General features: G+C 36.1%; 3 protein-coding genes across 7 annotated transcripts in view; all 3 read right to left on the reverse strand.

Moving 5' to 3' along the window:
- Nucleotides 1-1,773: 1,773 nt before the first annotated feature.
- LOC131430366 (glutathione peroxidase-like) lies at nucleotides 1,774-10,670 on the reverse strand. 2 transcript variants are annotated; one of them, XM_058595285.1, is made up of 4 exons: nucleotides 10,222-10,670; nucleotides 2,468-2,680; nucleotides 2,268-2,389; nucleotides 1,774-2,046 (listed from the first exon to the last, which is right to left on the reverse strand). In XM_058595285.1, exons 2-4 carry the CDS (start codon nucleotides 2,658-2,660, stop codon nucleotides 1,858-1,860), a joined length of 504 nt encoding a protein of 167 aa, XP_058451268.1. In that variant the 5' UTR covers nucleotides 2,661-2,680; nucleotides 10,222-10,670; the 3' UTR covers nucleotides 1,774-1,857. The 2 variants fall into 2 exon arrangements, with proteins under 2 accessions (XP_058451268.1, XP_058451269.1); XM_058595286.1 differs by lacking the exon at nucleotides 10,222-10,670 and adding an exon at nucleotides 9,748-10,036.
- A 718-nt stretch (nucleotides 10,671-11,388) lies between these two features.
- On the reverse strand, nucleotides 11,389-13,665 carry LOC131431613 (uncharacterized). 3 transcript variants are annotated; one of them, XM_058597431.1, is made up of 5 exons: nucleotides 13,512-13,626; nucleotides 13,387-13,437; nucleotides 12,190-12,442; nucleotides 12,012-12,133; nucleotides 11,389-11,728 (listed from the first exon to the last, which is right to left on the reverse strand). In XM_058597431.1, exons 1-5 carry the CDS (start codon nucleotides 13,554-13,556, stop codon nucleotides 11,537-11,539), a joined length of 663 nt encoding a protein of 220 aa, XP_058453414.1. In that variant the 5' UTR covers nucleotides 13,557-13,626; the 3' UTR covers nucleotides 11,389-11,536. The 3 variants fall into 3 exon arrangements, with proteins under 3 accessions (XP_058453414.1, XP_058453415.1, XP_058453416.1); XM_058597432.1 differs by lacking the exon at nucleotides 13,387-13,437 and having other exon boundaries at nucleotides 13,512-13,665; XM_058597433.1 differs by lacking the exons at nucleotides 13,387-13,437; nucleotides 13,512-13,626 and adding an exon at nucleotides 13,252-13,269.
- A 6,623-nt stretch (nucleotides 13,666-20,288) lies between these two features.
- LOC131429590 (transcription factor SPT20 homolog) overlaps nucleotides 20,289-23,292 on the reverse strand; it is a 35,338-nt gene continuing 32,334 nt past the window's right edge. For both annotated transcript variants that reach the window (XM_058593813.1, XM_058593812.1), the window contains exons 3-4: nucleotides 21,804-22,158; nucleotides 20,289-21,746 (exon numbers count right to left, since the gene is read on the reverse strand). In XM_058593813.1, the coding sequence (XP_058449796.1) occupies nucleotides 20,524-21,746; nucleotides 21,804-22,158 (1,578 nt within the window). In that variant the 3' untranslated portion in view covers nucleotides 20,289-20,523. The remainder of the gene's footprint in view (nucleotides 21,747-21,803; nucleotides 22,159-23,292) is intronic.

Genomic DNA, 23,292 nt, shown 5'->3' on the forward strand with positions numbered 1-23,292 from the left:
AAAACCACTTTCAATTGGCTTGCAGAAAAGGGTATAAATTTCGTTGAGAAAAATATCAATCCACCAAATTGCCCTCAGCTTCGACCCATCGAAGGTTACTGGGAAATCGAGAAGTGGGTCTTCAAGAAGACTGGTAAGGCAGCTGGGAACATGCAGGAGTTCAAAAAATTGTGGGCACAAGCGTCCAAAAAAGGCGATGCAACACTTGTCCGAAACTTGATGAAAAGCGTTCTATCAAAAGTTTGAAAATTCATGAAGGAATAACTTAAATTTCATCCGGTTTTCATTATGCTCAAGTTTAAACTCGAACAATAAAGAATCAATTTTTAGTTTGAAAAAAATATCGTTTTTATCATAACTTGAAAGAAAAATTTGTGGATAGTTTATTTTCGATACACTCCTTATCTACAACAGGTGGAATTACACCATCAACTGTCATCCCATCAGAACAAGTCTAATTGGATAAAGTATACTTGGTTGGATTGAGAAACCATTTTAGTTTTACCAATAGAAGACATTTATCTCTCTAGAACCAGCAAAATGAATCGTTATCGTCAGTGTTCAAGGATGAAAAGAAAAACCCGACCGGAAATCACACAACAGATTTCTTCCCGATCGACTAACACAAGTAAGAATTGTGTAAGTTATTATGTATCATTTGGATCATTGTAATCTGTTGATGCAAAAGAAGAGAAGGTTTTATGCCTGTTGAAGAGAAAGTTTAATTGAACCAGCTTCAGTGGATTTTTCCCTGCTCCACAGTAAACAATTACTTTACCTACCCGTTGATCATCCTTGTTATAGCAAATGGAGGACCCCGCTTTCCACATAACCAAATTGCTTCCCAAATCATTTTTTTCTTTTCACACTTCAAACACACACACACACACTTAGATTTGATTTTGATGTTCGGTAGTTTTTCTGGTGAAAACTTTTTGTAGAGCTAAAAAACAATAGTTTTATCTACGCATTTCACACCTAATCGTATTCTGAACTCGAATCACCCTCTCCGATTTCAATCAAAATTTCTGGACATGTAAACTTGGTCACAAAAAGCCACACTACATATTTTGTATTTTCTAAATTTATCTAGACTGTCTTTTGAAAAGTGCCAAACTGACCACATGTTGGTAGCTTTTTCTTATATTTCAATCATTTTTTTGGAAATGTAGACAAAGAAACACTTTGCATGCATCGATTTTTTTTTCAAAATTGATCTAAGATATCTTTTGTAAAGGGCCCAACTGTTTCTACCAAAATCAATAGAAATAATATAATAATACAATTTTCATGCGGGAGATATGTACCGCATAAAAATTCGCTTGAAAAACCGCATGACTTCGAAAATTTGCATTAAAAAAATCGCATAACTTTAAAAATTCGTCTAAAAACGCATAACTTCGCATAAGTATTGTGACTTGTACAAAATAAATCAAATTCTCAAATATTGAAAAATTAAAGGAAAAATATTTCCAACAAAAGCTTTCTTATGTACTATCGCTCTTTCCATAAACCTGCGAATCGTTTTTCATCTCAAAAGTATTGTTAGAAGAATTGGTGCCTTCAATGCTTTACACCAATTTGCATGCTTTACACCAATATGCATCAATGCTTTACACCAATTTACATCTGTTCAATCAAAATGTTTTATCTTTCACTTTAAGACTAGAGACGATGACCAAATAATCTATTGCCTAGTAAATTGTTTGGACAATTTTCTAACTATTTTTCATTTTAGTAATTCTAGAATTATTTAACAACAAATTACTCCATATCACATTTATATTTTTTCAAATGATTTCAAATGCTCTTAGGAAAAGATTCACATTTATTTCACGTACACAATACCGGCCAGGTTCATCCGCAATATTGCTCTATCAGTTCCTCGATAAGATAAGGATGTACGCTAGCTCCAAGCCGCTCAACTGGTATGCCGTTTCGGTCTGTTAGAAAGATTGTAAAATTACTGTTGATGAAGCCTCCACAATTTCCCGGTTTCTTCTGTTTCAAAAACTTATACAAATCGATACATTTGGAGCCATTGACCTGTGAACGATATGAAAAATTGTTGTAACACATTGCCATCATCTCGTGGGTAGGCTGCGTGCGAGAATCGCACCAAGTATAGTCACAATAAATAAAAACCGTGGAAATCACCGCCTTACATTTCCCGCCTGCCCAATTCGAGCAAGGCTTCAATAACGCAGCATCCTTTATGGAAAGACTAGACTGCGCTTGACACACCTCACCAGACGATGTCTACTTACTTCGATCTCAGCAAAAACATCTCCCACTAGAAGTTCGTTGTTCTTTTCAAAGAAACTTAGAATATCGCTTGTCGATTCCTTGGCACCGAATTGGAAACTTGGAAACAGAAGAATGTTCAGATCTGGCGGAGAAAAGGTAATTATATCGCGCGATCGGAATGATAAATGTTACGTGCACTGAATTCGGAAGTATAACAAACCTTGTTTGGTTTCGTTATGAAACTTTTTGTAAAGGGGAGCTAACATTGAGAACACTTTTTCACATGTCGGATCTCTGGTGGAAAAGTTCAGTATCAGGCACACGGTTCCTTTGTACACGCTCAAGTTCACATCATTTCCGTTCAGATTCGTTACAGTGAAGTCGTAAATTGACTTAGCCTTAGTGTCGCCCATCTTTGGTTGCCCTAATCACCCTGTAAAAATCAGAAGTTATCGTTACAGTCGTAATGAACATACGGAAAAAAGTTTTTCATTCAACGATATCAAATGTTTTTCGAGATCATTGAAGAGATTTTATTCAAGAAATACATCTAAGAAATGTTTTTTACACCTGGATTTAATAGAATACACTCAGCACGAGTAAGTAGGCATTTTTTCAGGTTTGAATTTTTATTGCCATTTTTTCAGGTTTGAATTTTTATTGAGCAAATTCAGCAGCTAGAAGTTCTATATGGAAGATCTATAATAGAACAGAAACTGGAACAAACGTATCCCCAGCAAGCCGTTCTAGTTTTATTTATTCGACCAGTTCTTCAGTCAAATTTAAAACTGGTCTACGATGCCGTTCTATTTTTTGTATATTTGAAACACGAGTAAAACACTGCTGGGGCTGCCAGTTTTTTTGTTATAAAATCCAGATTTAAATTTTGTAACTGGCATAAATTATGCAGCTAGAACTAAAATACTACTACCTTAGAGCATATTCAGGAGTGTTCTAGTTCTAGATGCATAATTTATGTCAGTTTTAAAATTTAAATCTAGAGATTATTACAAAATAAACTGGAAGCCCCAGTAGCGTTTTATCAGTGTTTCACATATAGAAAAAAAAGAACGGCAGCGTATACCAGTTTTAAATTTGACAGTAGAACTGATCGAATAAATAAAACTAAAACGGCTTGCTGGGGATTCGTTTGTTTCAGTTTCAGTTATATTATAGACCACCCATACGAATCTTGTAGCTGCTGATTTGCTCTTAGCGTTTATGAAAGGGATGAAGAATTCTAAGATTGCCATTCTTTGAATAAATATAGCTAAATAGGGTAACAGAGGTATTTTGGCCCACTTTAGGATTGATTTTATTTTGGCCCACTTTATAAAAATATCCACCAAATATTGTAATATCTTTAAAAACCCCTTCCGCAATAGGTAATTAAATGTGATTAGCTTCAAATTGATGTAAAATGAGTTACCTAACATCGATAAAATCCGATGAAATCGATAAAGTTTGTTAGGTGGGCCAAAATATATGAGATGGCCAGAATACCTCTGTTACCCTAATGTGTTTAGAAAAATCAATACAAAAATATTATAATATTCACAGACTTTGAATTATTTTCCGAGACTATGTATTCAACTAATCATGCTAATAACTTTTGCAGAAAGATGTTTTAGCAGATTTATACAATAACTTAACAATTTCAAGCGTCTTAAACGATTGATGAAAAATGAGACTATGTATTCAACTAATCATGCTAATAACGTTTGCAGAAAGATGTTTTAGCAGATTTATACAATAACTTAACAATTTCAAGCGTCTTAAACGATTGATGAAAAATGCCGTTTTAAATTTACTACCACAAATATAAAAATTTTGTGAATCTACATCATTGTTCATGCACATATTTGGAGCAGTAAGTTGAACATAAAATTACTTCACTGTTCTTTATTTTTTGCATTACACTTTAGAAGTGAGCGTTAATTTTAAAATACTTAATTGAAATATTGATGCATTCTAATTCAGTTTTACATCAATAATGATTTTCAATCATGCTTTCGATTCTACTGATGTCTATATAATACTACTACTGATTTAAATGTGGTACAAATTTCTTTTTTTCTGTGCAAACCAACACTAAACAGAACGATAACAAATCGAAAGTCCCGCTACAAAAGAGCCTAACTGTATATAAGAGCCACTATTTGTTTACTTTCTTTTCGATAATTACGGAGCCATTACTGCAATTTCTCGAATAATCATAAATAAAATCAGTGCGATAAAACGTGAAAGAAAAAGTAAACAAAGAGAAACTGTCATTTGCAGTTGGACCCTTTTGTCGTGGGACTGTCGAAATGTTTAGCGTCGCCGAATCCTAGTTGGCCATTCTTGGAAGAAGAATGTACGAGTTCTGATTAGGGTTTACATGCTGACGTCACAAATGAACCTGTGGTGGAACAGTTCATGTTTTACAGCTTTCGGTGTCTTCTAGCCTTTCTCACAATAAAAGACCAAGGAATGTCTAGGGTTGCCACCTGCAGCAGGACGAACGACCATTCTTGAAGATTCATAAGATTTGATTCGTTATGACGTGAAGTAATCATTTACTTTGAATCAATACGCTACGAAAGACAGATTGACTAATCACGGAAACTGTTCTACCATTCAAACCTTCTTCAATCACTGGAACTGTTCTGCAATTTTTACTATCCTGGGATTTGATTACACTTTTCAGAAGACAATTTGATTGAACAGATCGTTGTATATTTACACTTTCCATTTCCGATATTGATATATTTTTAGTCTTACCCGTATGTCCTTATATCGCAAACAAGCATACTCCACAAGTTACTTGCAATATTTCATATATTTTCGTTGCTTTCGTTAACCCGATAATGATTTTCGATGTAATAATATCTGCATTTCTTTCTAAGCGATTTCCTTCTCGTAAGTAATAATCATACGAATTGCAAGGACAAGGTTTGATGAATCCAACAGAATTTCATTTACTATGAACTGAGTGATTTTTAACAATTGCCCACAATAGTTCTTCAAGTTGATTTACTATTATACAACTGACAATTCGAAAACTTCATTACCTATCGAAATTAAATAAATGTTACCAGCCGAACTAACCCACTTAGACAAAATCATGCGCATCTTCTTCGCATCGTAGATCTTGTGATAATTCGATTCCTAGTTAAACACATACACCCCGAACGAAGGACGAATAATATTGTGTAATCGATACCCAAATATGTCTCCAGCATCAGGTCCCATTGTCTGCTAATAAATTTCATTTTGATCCAATTTCCGGTTCCTGAGTTACAGGGCAATACAGGGTCCGCCATGTAACTTTTTTTTAAACATGCAATAAAATACAAACGATTCATCCACATCATTCAAATGGCTGCCTCGGCTGGCCTTGCAGTACGCCATACGGTCGGTCCAGTTTTTTAGTACATTTTCGATTGTATGCAGCTTTATTTCAGCTATGGCTGCACGAATGTTGTCCTTCAAGGCTTGAATTGTCTCTGGCTTGTCCACATAACACTTATCTTTGACAGCCCCCCAAAGATAATAGTCTAACGGCGTCAAATCATAGCTCCGAGGCGGCGAAACGACATCCGAATTTCGACTGATAATTCGATCTTCAAAGACTGTGCGCAGAAGATCGATCGTAGCGTTGGCTGTGTGGCACGGAAGGCCGTCTTGTTGGAATTAAATGGTGTCCAAGTCTTCCTCTTCAAGTAACGGGAATAGCCAATCGCTAATCATGGCGCGGTAGCGCTCGCCATTGACCGTGGAGGCGGCTCCTGCCTCATTTTCGAAGACAAATGGCCCAATGATGCCGCCAGACCAAAATCCGCACCAAACCGTCACTCTCTGAGGATGCATAATAACGTGCGGGTGTTCCGTCCCCTAGATGCGACAATTTTGCGTATTAACATACCCGCCGAGATGAAAATGTGCCTCATCCTAGAAGATGATTTTTTGGCAACACATTCCGTAACATTACCATAATTTTCAAAGTAAAACTGCAGTATTTTCACGCGTTCCTCAAGCATATACACAACCATTTTCATTCAGCGGAAGGATAAAACTAAGTTTCTGTCAAATCAGAAGTGACATTAAAGGTACCAATGTAGAAACAACCGCTAGTTCAAAAAAAAAGTTAGATGGCAGACCCTGTATGTAAAAATTAAGGAAAAATGTGCACTCATTTTTGTCGGGAACGGCTTAACCGATTTCCACAATGAGTATCAAAACTTTCAAACCGCCATATAAAAGGATACCGCGATATCGGTACGTGCGGGCACGGAAGAAGAAAACACAACACGCCTTCACAAACGATGTACACAGCTTTGAAATGAAAACCAACACCGAAGCTTGGGTTTGAAAACACAACCGAGTCCATCATCACCGTGACAACATGACCACGAATTTTCAATCGCGTTGAATAAATCAGAATCACGATGCGGCTACGAATGTCTGAGACTGGTGTGGGATTTTGGTAAATTAATCACACTTCCGGTTCCGGAATTACAGGGAATTGAATTTCCGATTACTTACTCACCGTCCTCAGTTAAAGTGTGACCAATTTTCACCAACTTAGGTCTCATGGTTCCATACAAAACTTTAGAATTTCATCCGGATACGACTTTCGGAATTACAGTTCGAAGAGTGCTAAAAATTGTACATCATCACTTAATGCATCTAGGAAAAAAAATCTAATCGAGGTTCGAAACTAATCTAATCGTTAGTCATTGCTAGTAGGGGAACTCCGGCTATCCGGAAGCACCGAAAAAAGTGTTTAAATTCGCCAAAAAGGAACTCAGTCTATTTTCTCTGAGATGATTTGGCCGATTATCACGAACTTAGCTTCAAGTAGAAGACCTTATTACCGCATATAAAATTGAAGTTTCATGTGGATCCGATTTTCGGTTCTGGAACTACTGGGTTAAGCGGCGGCTGTAAAAAAAAGTTCATTCTGTTCATTTTGTGAGGTTATGTCATGTTCGTGTAAAACCTAATAACACTTATTCAAATCAGAATGAACACGTAAACAGGCCACCGTTAGCTGTCAAATGATGTTCATTCAGTTAATTTTGTGAGGTTATGTTATGTTTATGCAAAACCTTATCACACACGTTTAAATTGGGATGACCGTTTAAACATGCCACTGATAGCTGTCAAACGAAGTTCATTCATCCCTTTTGTAAGGCTATGTATTAAGGTCGGACAATGTTGTATAGGAAGAAGATGAATTTTCAGCTTAGCCATGTTCCAAAAATCACTGTTAAGTCTCAAAAAAATCTTTATAATTTGAAGAAATAGGTATTTGGTGTCTTCGACAATCTAAAAATAGGTAACAAGTCGTCAAACTTCACATACACTGATTTGGATGAAACTTTACACACGTTTTCAGCGTGACAAGCCATTTGTTTTGCATGGATGTAAAGTCCAATTCCACTCGAGACTGATTTCTCAAACGGATGAAAAGGATTTTTTTCTAGTACTTTCTTTAAATAGTTGACATACTATAGATGGTAGAATATTGGAATCTAAGAACAAGTCTAAAATAGGCACTGAAACCAGAAGTTATAATTTTATCGGCTTGTTAAGACTTTATAGTTCAACCAAAACCAGGCTTCTTGGAAATTTTTTATTTAAAAATTTGTCATATAGAAAACCCTGTGGAGATTTCTACCCGATTTCTAGTCAGAACAAGTAAGTATTGGGCGGTCTCTGTGCTTGTGGTGGCGGTTATCATGACATCGAGCATGTCGTGTGGATGTGAGTGGAGTATAGTGGCGCCAGTTCTTAATTAAAGGACTCCCTCAGAGACCGAGGTAGACCACCTGATGTGCCGGTTCGAGATGTGTTGGCAAATCAATATATTACTTGTATATGAGCATCATATATGAATGATACAAAAAACCTTGAACACATTAAAGTAGAAGTGAAAGCTACCCCTATTCCTCGACTGAAGCTAAAAAGAAACTTCACCTACAGATTCTACACTAACATCCGCCCGATTCTCCCAATCCCCCTCCCATCTTCATTAGAACTAAAAAGATTTTTATGCTGGTAATTATTTTTTTCTCATCCATCCCTTGCCTCTTCACCATCTCAATGTTTAATCTTTTTGCCTAAGTCATTTCGCTTTCTTTTCCTTTTGGTACAATGTTTACTTCTCTCTGTTTCCTTCCTTCACTTCCACAAAATTCATAGCTCAAGCAGAGCCGCTCTAGTTGATGACCAACATGCGAACCACCCACTGAGTCTTAGTGAACCGGGGTGTTTCCCGCGGACCCACATCAAAAAAAGCATGCGGCCATCATCAAAACGTACCAACGCCACCTGGACAATTCCTTATGATCCCATCTACCAGTCACGACCGGACACCAGCTGGAGTCTGGATCTCTGAGAGTTATAAAAAAAAATGCCGTTGGCATCGAAAACATAGTGTGCCTTAATCTTAAAAAAAGTAATATAAGTGGATTTGTAGAAAACCCCGAAATAATGATTTTGAATAAATTCATTATGAATCAATATGAACTCCAATCGATTTAAGTTTTAAAAATATAGATCATTTGGATTTATTTATGAAGTATATTGTTTCGCTTTGTAACTAAAAAGTTGAAATTAATGCGTAAAAATTGATGTTTTTTTTTTGTTATTTAAAATCGTTGGTTTTGTCAGCGATTTTACAGTGGTCGGATTGAATTTAAAAATATTTAAAATCTTTGTCCTTTAGACCAGATAACGTAATGCAAATTCATTTTAAACAATTCCGAATGATGAAATTTTTAATCTGTTCTCTGAGTAAAATACATACATGATACAAACAAACGTGTAACTTGTCATCCCTGGCAGTAACTTCTTTATAGATTTTAAGTTAATGTTTGAATCAAAGCTGCCGAAACAATGTGATGCATTTTTGTATTATATATTCTTGGTAAATTCAAGAAACATTACTTTTTGTATAAAATCCGTCTTAAGTCGATTTGATCTCTACAATCGTACGAAACAACTGGGTTGTCACTTCGATTTTGTTACTATTAGTTGATTGTAAAAACAGAGCGACTCTGCTAATGAAACGAGTATTGGTACAATAACTCTACTATAAATTATAAAATATTTTACTAAGGAATTGTTAAATTTCTATAAACGAATGTAAAACTTAAACATTAATCTCCTTCATTTCAAAATTATTTACACTAATTCAATAATTTCCATTCGCATTATGTTCTTTGAACAACTATCATTTGCTCAGGGTCAAACAGAAAAAGACTAATTACAATATATAATTGGTTTCATTTTCGTAAAAACTGGAATAACCTCATTAAAAAATGTTAATTGAGGTCATAGTTAGTTTTCGGCACATGAAGACGGCAAAATAATTGGGAACGCAAAGAACGGCGAGGCTTGTGAAAGCGCCAGTATTGAAGAAGTATGAAACAATCGGTATCAAGGGGCAATTCACTCTAAACTCTAGGCTAACTCATACAAACAAACTCATCTAATCCGAAATAGCCTCACCTTATCCCACACGGTCTTTCCTAGACTTTTTTAATCCCTGTTAAACTTTGCTTAACTTGTCAATCCCGCGCTATCCTTCCTCAACTTTTTTATTCTCGTGCAATCCTTGTTTAAACCTACTGATCTCTTCTAAACTTTTCTAAGCCCGCTAAATCTTGCTTGAATTCAGACAAAGTTCACAGACATTTCGACTTAGATCGGTATTCTCTTGGTATTATGTGAAACACTAGAACCACACATTTGACTTTGTCAAAACTTTGGTGACGAAAGTAATACAATTCACTTACTACAAAGCACACAATTGAACATGCTTTTCTATTTAGAATATAATTGCAAAGGTATATGAAGTGGCAAGAATCGAATCGAAAGCTAATGAAAACTACTGATCAACTCATGATTGGCTGACATTTGTATTTTGACATGTGACAACAGCATCTCCCATATCACAAGTTATTATTTTACCACCAGTATTACCCAAAGTTTCCGGATCACTTTGAATCACTTAATACGTTTGCTAACGCCCGGTTCGACAGTAGTACCAATTTAGAAACTACAAGAAAGAACTTTATTGAACTGCTTGTAACACCACTGTCGGGCATACGCCTAAATACTAATCGAAGGTTTCTACCGAAAAAAGAATATGTACACCGTGGACGAACCGAGCTCAGTCTGCATTGCATATTCATTAGGAATCAAATCATGCATCGAGCCGAACTTTCCCGATTCTACGCAGGTCATTTTCGAAATTGGCGTGTTAGCGAAATTGAGGCGCCCATTAATTTGCACATCGATGTGTCATCAAAACTACGCGATAGAGAAGCTACAAAATCTTCCACAGAAATTTTTCCGCTATGGTGCAAAGCTTATTTTCAACACCACATATCATCAATCGCATTTCAAAACTGACACCGAGTATCAGAAAAAAAAACTTTACTTTGCAACTTAAAATTCAAACGAAAAGTATGTATGATTTCTTTCTCATACGTTCATGGAAACAAAAATAATTGAAATCGCATTGAAACAGAACTTTCTAAAAGTCTACCTGGATTTTCAATTGTACTCTAGAGATGGTTTCGAGCTCTACGTCCGAGGTATTTTTAATGTGCAATTAATTTTCCAGTCTATACATCTTTGTATATAGATAAAAATATAAGCCGAAATATATACGTCATATCGAACAAAAAACATCGAATCACTATAAATCAAATTGCGTACTAAAGATCTGAAATTAGATTTTTGTGCAAGATATTCTTCAGTGTCAGAAAATAACTATCGAACTGTCAAAAATAATCATAACTCCTCGACTGTCAAATTTTAACTAAAAGTTAAACTAATTTGTGAGATGAAATAAATGATTCTGGATGAAAGTTGCTTTAGCTAAGTATGAAATTAAAACAAAATGTATAATCAAAGTAAGTTATTAAATAGTAATCAGGATAATCACATACACCTTACTGAAACATTTTCATTAATAGTCAGAGCCAGATAAAAAATGATTAAGAAAATTCATTAAGTCAAATTACAACAAAAAGATTTCCGCAATTCCAAAAGGACTTCATAATTGCATTAATAATTATTGGTTATGAAGTGAATAACATTTTATTGCAGATATAAATAATCATTCAGGCATCCTGGATGCAATGAAAAGTAGAATTTTGATTCGTCTTTATTTACGATGTTGTCATAAGAATTCATAATTCTTGATTAGGAAATGCATGAAGCTGTGTAGTGCTGCAGAATAATTAAATGCGTGACACTTGCTAAAGGTTCAACTATTAACGATCATTGTTCAAAGTAATTTATCAATATCTTTAGCAATGTCCAATGGATTAGTGGTCGGGGCATATCGTCCCACAGGTTGACCTTCTTTGTCCACCAAGAACTTGGTGAAGTTCCACTTGATAAAGCTGCCCAAGTTGCCGCCTTGCTTATGCTTGAGATATTTATACAGAGGGTGAGCTTCATCTCCATTAACGTTAACCTGTAATGAGAAAACGATTATTCCAGTATAATCGAAAAAAAATCTTAAATTCTACGTAAGTCGTTTTAAATAATACTTTTTCTTCAATAGTTACATTTACTACTTGGGTAAAAATCCAAGCAACGATTTAGATCTAAAAAACGAGTCATCGCGGGAAATGATATGTTTTGAACGTATAGCTTTGAAGTCTGCAAAGCAATGTAATTGTACACAAAATAGTGAAGAGTGAGCCTGTCTTGAACAACCACAGGGCTTAGAATTCGCTAATAATAATTACTCTCACCTTTGCAAACACATCCCCGACTTCAGCGTTAGCATTTCTTAGATGACAAACCATTTCCTCGCCGTCTTTTTCTGGCATTTGTGATCCAAACTGATTGCACGGAAACGAAAGGATTTTGAATTCTGAAAAAAAAGATAACTCATGAAATCGGTCTAGCATTAGAATCTAGTTAACCCGCCTTTATCTTCGTACTGCTTCGACAACTGGGTCATTTCCTCGTAGTTGCTCTTTGTAAGGCCACATTTAGAGGCAATATTGACAATTAACAACACCTTTCCGCGATATTTCTCCAAGCTAATGTCGTTACCCTGCCCATCCTGGGCAGAGAAATCGTACACCGATTTGGCAGTTTTATAATCCGACGTCGATTCACTCGCCATGCCTGGTTGCTGTATGTCTGGTGACTGGTATTTGTACCGATATGCAGAATACTGTTTTGAAATAATGGGAAATTGATTTTTTAAATGTTTGATTATGGGAAAACAACATGTGCATTATTCGAAACAAAAAGAACAGCTATTATCAACGTTATTGCAAGAACCTATGAATGTCTGTGTAACTACATATACAAATTAGTATTACATATGAAGCTTTATTTAACACGTATACTAATACAACATATTTGCTCATGGTGTCCCTTCAGTGTTTACATGTTACTTCAAACCGGCAATTTTGCATCACGTAATCGAGAACTATCGAATCAAAATTAATCATTGCGAAAATTGCGAAACCGTTCCTAATCTCATACAAATAGATGGAAATGTTTCATTAAATTATAACGTCATATATACATATTTGACATTTGTTACATTAAGTACTATGTTATCGCTTTACTAACAAAAAATAATGGTTTTCTGTTTTACTATATGTTTGAAAAGTATTTTATTAGATAATTAAAACTTATTTAGTGAGTCTTTTGTGTTCCGATAACGCGCTTTTTTAATTCATTGCTTCTCAGTGATTCAGCATTACTGTACAATTGATAACACTTCTCTTATCTCTCATTCAATCCATCAGAAATGATATGCTACACCTTACTATACCAACGAATTTTCTATGCGTCAATATGATATCATTGGTTCTTATTACATTAATTTCCTACATTTGTTTAGTAGAGACACATTCTACTCATGATGTGTACCTATTAGGGATCAAGACGCAAATTATTTCGCGTGACTTGCGCTTTTCCCGGTATAGTAGCAAGTAGGTAGATGAAAAAAACAAAATGTTTATGACGTACTTTCTACTGAAATCAAAACATAAACTGTCTATATTAATTTAAGGGTTGTTGTAACAAAATGTATACATTATATTGCACTATAACCACTGATAGTCGTCTAGACATTCAAATATAAAAATAGATTATAGATCGTACAAGCAGAACTGCTACAGATGCTCCAATGAAAACTTGTTTTGAGCTGAGCATCTGTAAATTTCAATTGATTAAACTTAAATGAACGCAATTGCTTTCAAACTACGGCCGATCCAAATCATACTCACACTGAATTTCACAACACTCCGTAGATTTCGTAGAACCGAACTCATTCGCCAATCAACTTCAGTGTTTTTTCAAAATATGCAAAGACCGGGCAGCAATCAATCAAATCAAACCATGATGCAAAAATTCAACGGTGGCGAAACTAAACTGCGTATCAGTGCATTTGATGATGCGACAAACATTTGTTATGCTCCTACCCTGTAAGAAAAAAATGTCCATCGGAAGTCGTTCGTTGCTCCAATACGTCACAAAATTTTCACTTAATTTTTGCAGGAAAAAAAACCAACAACAAACTGAACGAGTATTTCGTCCAGTATGCCGTTCAACAAACACTCAACTCACCACAAAATCTAAACGCCTTCTCAGTGTGAAATGTTGACACGTCTGCTATGAAACTGTATAGCAAATTTCCCATGCGATGAGTTGAAAAACATCGCAACTAGAGTGCCTATAACCAAAGTGACGACATCTCATCCGTAATGTTGCCCTCTCAGCAGGCGGTTCTATTTTGTTGGTCGTTGAGCGTTTGTTGAACAACATACTGCACGAAATATTCGTTCAGTTTGCTGGAACGGTTTGTTGTCGTTTGTCTCTTGTAAAAATAGTGTGAAAATTTGGTGTTACCTTCATATAGAAAGAAGATTTGTTGTTATTCTACGCAAAGTAGAAGTATTGTACAGGTATGTAGTGTTAGTTAAATAAAAAAAGTAGTAAAAATGTCGGAAATTCTCCAGTAAAACTAGTCCAACGGGGCTCAAACACCTCATATTAAAAATGGCTCAACAATGGACCTCTGCCGGGTTTGTTGAACGGAAAAAATGGCATTTGTTTCAACGGTCTGTTTCAAAATCGCAAACGAACGTCCCGTGTTGGCCTCCCGTTGAACGATTGATTGGACGTTCATTGGACCAATGATCCAATGTATTGGACCAACGAAGGACCACCGTTGAACGTTTTTTCTAAGAGGGTGGAAACAATTCAAACATTCAGGATTGCTGGCATTTTCGTTAGTTTTGCACTCAAATATAAAATGATCTTGATGAGATTTAATTCTACTTGTGATATATACTCAAAATTTTCACCTTACGAAATACTTAATCAATACTTCCGATGAATCTCTCCACGAGTCAGCACGTTGAATCGTGTTAGTGCGGTGGAAATTCGAGTATTTCACGAGAAAGAAAAATTTTTAATCCGCACTATGGCGACTCGACGCAGACACAGTGCGAGATTTTCGCTTGTAGTCCAGTGAAAAGAAAGTCCATTGGACTATAAACGAAAATTAGCTGGCAATATAGCCTAAGTCGATGTGCCATCTATAGGCGCCATCTCAAGCGAGTTGATGGTAATCAGCAAGAAGAACAAGAAGAAGTTTTCTTTCCTGAATACCTTTATTTCATAAGGCAATATACACACGGAGAAGAAAAACAGTTTACTTCAATAGTAAATCAGTTTTTTTCAAGAATATTATAATATATAATATTCTGCCTATATATATTCTTCTTATATATATATATATATATATATATATATATATATATATATATATATATATATATATATATATATATATATATATATATATATATATATATATATATATACATATATATATATATATATATATATATATATATATATATATATATATATATATATATATATATATATATATATATATATATATATATATATATATATATATAAAGTAATCTACATTCCATTTAATCTGAAAATGAATCTTAAAGCAACCATTCATGTTGTCTTTGAATATAAATATAACATGTTTATTTTAACCATATATAATGCTTGATATATGACAGTTTTTCCAGAGGATAAATTTAAACAAATTGATATTCGAATGGAATATATTTATTATAAAATTAACCAATCCATGCAAATTTAATAAGATTATACTTAGATTTATTTCTGAACACATTATGTACAATTTAATAATCCGTTATTTTAAGAACAATTTTAATCAAGACTAATAGAAACTGATACCGTTTTCGTTTATTGATCAGAGCAGCCCGAGAGTCGCCAAAACAACGTTGGATATGTTTGTTTTAGCAACCTGAGGTCGCTCTAGATCGGACTCCAATCGCGTAGTTTCGCTCTGAAAAATTTCTCGGGTCGCACCAAGCATCCATGCGAGTTTGTTTATTTTTTCTTTTTTATATGAGTTGTTGTCTAGGGCGACTTCCGGTGAAACTCTCAACGGGTGAGCACGTTGCATCGTGTTAGTCCGGGGAAAATTCGAGTATTTCGCAAGAAAGAAAGGATTTTCAGCCGAACTTTGACGATTCGACGCAGCCACACAGCGAGATTTTCGCTTGTAGTCAAGTGAAAAGAAAGTCCACTGGACTATAAACGAAAATTAACTGGCAATATAGCCTTAGTTGCTGTGCCATCAATTCGGCGTCATCTCAAGTGAGGTGACGCCAACCAGAAAGGAAGAAGAAGAAGTTGTCTAGGGCGCGTACACGTGTTCGTTTTACTCGGATTCAGAGTTGCCCGCGTGTAGGTTCTAAAACGAAAACGGTATGAGTCTTTCTTTTCATTGTTAACGAAATTGTCACAGGAATGAAATTCTGAAAAGGAAATTAAGTTTATATGAGATATACGCCATGGGTTGGGTAATAACGCTTCCACTTCTTTTCTTTCTATTATTTTCAAGTCATCTAAGGTGTGATTGTTTGCTGAAACTGATCACGAATTATCATTAAATACATCATCTTGAGAAAGTTACACTACAAAATACTGAGAAAACTTTCGATGACCGCACCTGAAAGTTCAGACATTTTGAGACGCTCCGTCGTTTTAAAAGTTTCAATAAACAGAAAAATATTTTCGTTTTCTTGACCCAACGCCATCTTGAATCGAGGAGTACGTGAGCCAGAATTACTAGACAATTTGATTTGCACAGAAAAGAGGAACAAAGTTTAAACGTATTGTACTTCAAAAAATAATCTGCAGCACACAAATAAGCTCACATAATTGAACACACCCATTTACTATCTATATAATAGATACCAAAAAAAAATTTAATCAACCAGCGGCATAGGGAATTCAGCGTTGAAATCTGTGCGTCAGTATATCCCGGGGCTCGTGTCTTCTTTCGATACTTCATTCCGAGTCTTTTCAATGTTTTGCAGATGTACTGGTGAGAACAGTTGAACTTTTTTGCGGCATCCCTTTGACTCAGTGAATCCTTGTTGTTGAAGGCACGAGAAAGAGAACGAAGTCCTTTTGTGTCCATAATTTTGGCTGGTCTTCCACTACCTTCCTTACGAGCAGTTGTTGGGCATCTTAGGATATTGTAAACTGCCGAAGCAGCAACAACTGAGCAAGCATGAACAGAACAGAAAATACTAGCAGAAAGAGGAGAAAGAGAGCTAACACATACACACTCTTAGTTCTTTCTGAGCTCGTTTGTTGAGCATACAGGCCTCGAAAAAATTCCAAAATTTTAGTTGCCACCCATTAATTCAATATCAGATTTAAACAAAATACCTTTAAAAGAAAATGTGACAATAGATATGAAGCTTTATTACGACCGTTTTCATGATTGTAACTAAAAGGCTCTGTTTGAACAAACTATATTATGATTTTACGGAACAGTTTATGTTTGAGCTACCAACACATTGAACGCCTAAGAATAACAATAAAATATAATTGGTTTGAATTGCTTGTGTGTCAAATATATTTAGTGTTGAATTAACTAATACGTAATATCAAATATCAAATGTGATTATTGTTGTTTCAACATGCCCAGTTTCTTCTCTGTGCATAAGTTTTTCTTCGCCGTAGCATCCACAATACATAGTACTTTAAACCTAACAACTTTCGAATATCGTATTAGTATGTCGGAATTCATTAGTTATTCTAAACACTGCTTTTATCAAGCGATTTGCTATTATAAATTACATTAAAAATAAACATTTTTTTGTACATGATCTTACAACTGTTTCAGGTTTGTGTGTATCAGTTCATCACTTTTATTCTTAGTAAGATAGGCATGAGCCTTGCGGGAGACCCATGTAGCTAATTCGCCTTCCACCCCGAAGTAATACCTAACGGTAGTTCCGGGGAGGTAGGGTTTGAGATCCAAGGTGTTTTAGTGGGTAGTTCCAATTATACAGTGGTAGTCCTGTGGAGAATTCCACACTCTGTGCGTAAATGCATTTCACCTTGTAAAATAAAAGAATACTAGAAGTCGAAGGAATATTTAATCTATGAAAGGAATAGCATTTCCTAATTCCTAAAAGCACTCCACTGTACGGAGAGTCTCTATCGAGACGTATAATGTTAAAGTCATTAAAATTTAAGGCTACGTTTAATGTAAGCCATGTTTCGCACAAAGCAAATACATCACATTTTTGACTATGCAATAAAGCTTTGAATGAATCAAGTTTTGGTATGATGTTTCGATAATTCCATTACAGGACAGTGATTGAATCATTTGCGGTGGATGATAAATTATCCATCAAATGATACAAAACCTGAGCGAACTGGCCATTGAGCTGATAACTGCTTCAAAAAAGTTCTAGCTATTGGAAGGAATGCCGATGGTCTTTAGAGACTTAGAAACATTGAATGCTGCGATAATCCATTCTACAATTTCCGCAAACTTCAGTAATCCTGTTGGTGGCTTGTGAAACGAAATCCACTGGATTATTGTCTTTTCTTGTGCTAGTTCCTGGATTGGTTTGTGAATTTGACAAACCAGGAGGCACAGTTCTTAGTTTTAAATTTAGCTTTACAGATTTAACCCGGGGTCTTTTTTTGAAGGTATAGTTTTAGATATCTTTTTTGGTAATTTGGGGGAGAACTTCTTCCTCTTAATAGAGCTTGAGGAGTGACAAACTTCACTATTTTCATCAGAGTCAAATTCCCCTGACTATAGATTTGAAAAACCGTTATCTGTTTCGAGAGGGGGGGGGGTCATCTGGATAATGTTTAGCTCTGGGAGTATTATGATTCTTATAATATTAGTCATAGTAAAAATAATAGAATTAAATTAAATCTACCTTGTTGTTGTTGTCTCTGTTGCAATTTCCAATTGGCAGTCTTCTGGTATCGTTTTCGGCTATCTCTGTTTCACTGCCGTCGTGTTGTTCAACCAAGAAGTGCGAATAAATTTTGTTTTATAAATGAAATCACCGCTGCGGAAACATCACGATAAGTGCATAAGTACATTTTGTTGAGAGCGGATTACTTTGAACAAGATGAAATTAGTTTTGTAAGAATAAATAAAGATTTTGCGTTTGATAGTCACATGCCGAGTATTTTTCAGACACAGTAGAAAAGACCGGGGTAAACCGCACAGGTTAAATATCTTATTAATTAGAAATTATTTCGATCCGTGAATTGACATTGTAAACGCGCTTTCATGTGATGACTTATTAGAATTAAATGACTTATTAAAACTAAATTTACTAAACATACAAGCAAAACGTTCGTTATATGTAACTCAATAATTAAATATTCTTCAATAAAGTCGAGACAATACCTATATTTTCGGCCAGCAGGATTGTGCCTCTCGAAAGGTTGAAACCAGCAGCTCTATAGGGTATCCGGTTTAGTGCATTGGTTTCTGATATTTTGTTCACTTCATCACGACTTGGTACGAAAACTAATGCATATTTTTCCAAATCACAGATTGAGAATTGTAGCTGAATGTTGAAGCTACACATCAGTATAGATAACTTGGCTAAAAACCAAGTTGTAATGGTTTTTTTCTAAGTACCCGCTTTGACCCCGGTCTTCCCTAGTGAAAAAAAGGCGGGTGGGTAATGTCAAAGACATAACTGGATGTCGTGAATACGAAAACAACTGACATGTTCATTAACACTTCCCAATATAAATTAGTTGATCAATTGTATGAATTATGCATGCATTCCTTTTTTTACATTTTTCGCAAAAACAAAGAAGGCTTCACTTGATCTCGATTACTGTGAATTTCACACAGCGAAAAGTGCACAAATCAAATCAAACAGTTCGAGATTTGCACTAAACTGAGGATATTTACCTTCGATTTGCGAGCAAGGAAACTTTTAGAGCCATTAGAAAACTTTTGGAGCCATTAGAAAACTTTTAGAGCCATTAGAACGGCTGATTTTGTGTGATGCTCTCCACCGTTGTCCACTTTTCGTTATTTTTTCTTCAATGCAAACAACTGGCAGCTGTGACGTAATCGCTCTTGTCGGAAGCGAAACTAGCTTTGCAAACGACACAAAATACATCTGCTCGCTGTGCCGATAGAATCCAAACTGATCCAACTTTTGTTAAGAGGTTTCTTTTTACGTGATTTCGTCTGTAGCTTTTTCACTAATCGGCAGTCCTAACGGCTATGAAAATAGCAGCATATAGAATTTTAATTTCGATTATTTCATTTCGGATTTGCATTTCATTGAAAGAAACTATCAGGATGCTGTACGGGATTCATTCCTGCCTTTCGAAAGGACCAATTATCCGCTTTGATACTCGTTTATACCAAACATTTCAGAAAAGTTTAATTTTGAATTATTTGAGATTATGTTACACAACTGAAAATTTTTTCATAAAATTGGGATCATATTTCCGATGGCATGTAGCAAAAATTATGTTGATTCGTTAGATAAAACTAGAGATATTCACGATCAAAAACTTATCACTCTTTCAGAGGGTAAATTTTGAAAAGGCACCCCATAGTAAAGTAAGTCGTATTCACGACAAAATGTTCAGTTTCAGCCTAAAAAACTTCGACTGTTCAGTACCAATTATGAAAAACTATAGTCTTTTCACGTTTTTGTTTAAAATATATTTTCTTCTCCAATTAACAACAGTATACTGGAATCTTTATAAATTAGACATAACAATTCTATTGTGACTCAGAAAACTTCAAATCGTTTCACAATTAATCTTGTATCGTGGCAGATAGTGTAAAGACAAAAATATTCATCAATTACACTAATATCTTAATCGTTAGCATTAACCCTAGTCAATATAATACTTATTGTTCTATCATCACACTCAAGGAGCAGCCTTGTTGGGACCCCTTATACCGGCTGAGAATGGATCAATATGAAGCGGGCGTAGGTAGGTGATCACTTGGCTGGGATTATTTTCCGCCGCAACTTGGTGCTGATGATAGCGGCTAGCCTGAGCCACTGGCCCATGGCGTGCAGAAGCAGCAGACGGTGCCCCTTGCTGAGGGTGATGATATTGGGGAACTGGGACAGGCACAGGTACCGGTACTACCGAATAACCAGCATCGACCAAGGCTTGAAATTCTTCCGGTGTCAAAGGGCGATCGATCTTGGGAGGGATTTTGTGATGCTGAGCCTGCGGCTTCTCCGCACCCGTGTGCTGCGCAGATGGTGGCGAAGGTGAAACTCCCGTCTGCTGGGAAACATAAATAGCCGATCGCGATGGATTGTCGGTGGAATCTTTCGATTTCTGAACATTTTGTTGGCTTTGATCGGCTTGTTTATCCCTAGCGATGTACTGGGCCTTTGGTCGATGCGTTTGAATTTGCTTGTGCGGCTTTTCGTGCTGCAACTGGGGAGGTTCGACTAGCTTCATCGGATGCGACGAAGCGTGTTGATCAATCTGCTGTTTTTCCTGTACTTGCTGAGAGTAGTAGAGTTGGAGATTCTTTTCTTTTGGGACATAATATTGAATTTTGGGAGAAGGTGATCCAGGATGTTGCTTTTCTCCGGATGGAGAAACATATTTTGGAGATACTTCAGCGTAATATTGCTGGGAATTTTGCGCTTTGGATGGTGCTTCCTGTGCGATCAATTGATACTTTTGGGCAGGAGATTCGGCAAATTTATGAGGTCCTACCTGCAAATGTGCAGCGCTAATCTTAGGTCCCTGGGCGAATGGGGCAATATATTGGGCCTTGATTGATTGCTTGGGAATATGTTCATGCCCGTTAGCCGTGACATACGTATACTCTTGGGACTGGGGATTTGCCACGTACCGCGGATTTTCCTGTGGCCCACGGTCACTTTGTCTGTGCGCATTACCTGGGTGATAGGCAAGCGGACGGTTTGATTCCACCAATTTAGCTAGTTCTTTTTCGAATGAAAAAGAGCTAATTGGTTTCGGTACGGGTGTGACTGATCCAGCCGAATGTATACTTTTATATTGGACACGGAATTGCTGCTCCGGATCAGGCTGCGCATACGATGATCCATGCTCTTGGCCAGTTTCTAGCAATTGAATCGATGGACGATACTTTGGTAAATCTAAAACAACCACAAATGAATGAAGTATTGATGTGTTTAAACAATCAAACTAATTACCTTGCTTTCCGGCTGGCCGTGCATACTGTTGCTGAGCAGCAATCTGATTATTATGAACTTGAGCTTGCTTCAGTATTTGTGCATATTCTTCCTCTGTTATGTACTGAATCTGATTATGCTGTTGTGATGGATGGTGCTGCTGCTGTGGTGGTTGATGGAACTGGTGCTGATGTTGTTGCTGCTGCTGTTGATGCTGTTGCTGTTGCTGTTGATGCTGTTGCTGTTGTTGATGATAATATTGTTCCAGCTGGGAGTTCTGAGCCTCGTGTGAAGGGTGTTTTGAATGCTTCGAAGGCGATGGGTGTTTCTGATGATCGGCTAATTGCTGTAGTAAACTTATATACTCAGGAGGTAGCTGTAACAGAAATTGAAGGCACATGATATTACTTTCAACCTTGATTGATGAAGCACGATTGAACTTTTCTGAAAATATTAGACATGCTGCAACTGCGCCCATTTCACGATTCAAACCAACTGATCGACACATTGATTTATAGGTTCTCCATTCAGGAAAGTTAAGACAGGCAAAATATTTTAAACATCAAATTAGACATCAACTAGTACAACAATCAATTTCCAAACAAAAGTTTGAGCACCATAGAATTTATTTGATTGAAATGTGGTAATACTAAGCGATACTTGACAGACCTAAGTCTGAAATGTTCCATGCGAGACTTATTGACGTTAGACATTCAATTTTTGCAGAACTGCTCAGGAAACCAACACATTCCTAAAATTTTTCTCTAAGATTATGAGTAGCTCGATAAATTTACAAGATTTATTTGATGCAGAATTACAATGCATTTAAATATTCAAAATGGAATGCCATCTATTTCACCGCAATGAATCGTTGAATCCCAGTATAAGGATTCCTAGAGCTGTGAGCTCAATTCATCCGTGTCCCTTATCGTAAATTTCTACATGGCGATTCGTCAGCAATGCTATAGTTATAAATGGTCCTATCTTATGATAAAAAAAGAACCGGAATTTTCATTTTAAAATTCCCGCGCTTGTCCAATCGGTAAACTTTTATTCTCTCAACGTTGGCAACACTTTTATACACATTCTGTCAAATTTTGACGCATATCGTACGATTAGTTTTTGTTTGGCGTCTATACAAAGAAGTTGAAAAATTTTCGTGTGCCGATTTTTATAATGGATTAAGTTTAGAACAACGTGCGTGCATCAAATTTTGTGTTGCAAATGGATTTAAGTGTTCCGAAAGGGGTTTTTACACCGAATCGCAACCAGTGATAAAAAGTGGGTTCGATAGGATAATCCTAAACGCAGAAAATCATAGGGAAAGGCCGGGCATGCTACTTCGTCGAAGGCAAAACCGAATATTCACTGCGCCAAGGTTGTGATTTATATTTGGTGGGATCAGCTCGGCGTGATTTACTACGAGCTCTTGAAACCGGGTAAAACCATCACAGGAGATCGCTACCGAACGCAACTGATGCGCCTTAGTCGCGCGCTAGAAGAAAAGCGG

This window comes from Malaya genurostris, chromosome 2 (assembly GCF_030247185.1).
Source record: "Malaya genurostris strain Urasoe2022 chromosome 2, Malgen_1.1, whole genome shotgun sequence".
Lineage (NCBI taxonomy): Eukaryota > Metazoa > Arthropoda > Insecta > Diptera > Culicidae > Malaya > Malaya genurostris.

What these genes read in the sequence shown, in the direction of transcription:
- LOC131430366 (XM_058595285.1), bottom strand. Translation starts at nt 2,660, where the DNA reads ATGGGCGACACTAAGGCTAAGTCAATTTACGACTTCACTGTAACGAAT. An exon ending in TCATAACGAAACCAAACAAG is followed by an intron (nt 2,390 to 2,467) that starts GTTTGTTATACT and finishes TTTCTCCGCCAG; the next exon opens with ATCTGAACATTCTTCTGTTT. An exon ending in ATGTTTTTGCTGAGATCGAA is followed by an intron (nt 2,047 to 2,267) that starts GTAAGTAGACAT and finishes TATCGTTCACAG; the next exon opens with GTCAATGGCTCCAAATGTAT.
- LOC131431613 (XM_058597431.1), bottom strand. Translation starts at nt 13,556, where the DNA reads ATGAGTTCGGTTCTACGAAATCTACGGAGTGTTGTGAAATTCAGT. An exon ending in CATCTGTAGCAGTTCTGCTT is followed by an intron (nt 12,443 to 13,386) that starts GTACGATCTATA and finishes ATTTCAAAACAG; the next exon opens with TATTCTGCATATCGGTACAA. An exon ending in GAAGCAGTACGAAGATAAAG is followed by an intron (nt 12,134 to 12,189) that starts GCGGGTTAACTA and finishes CTTTTTTTTCAG; the next exon opens with AATTCAAAATCCTTTCGTTT.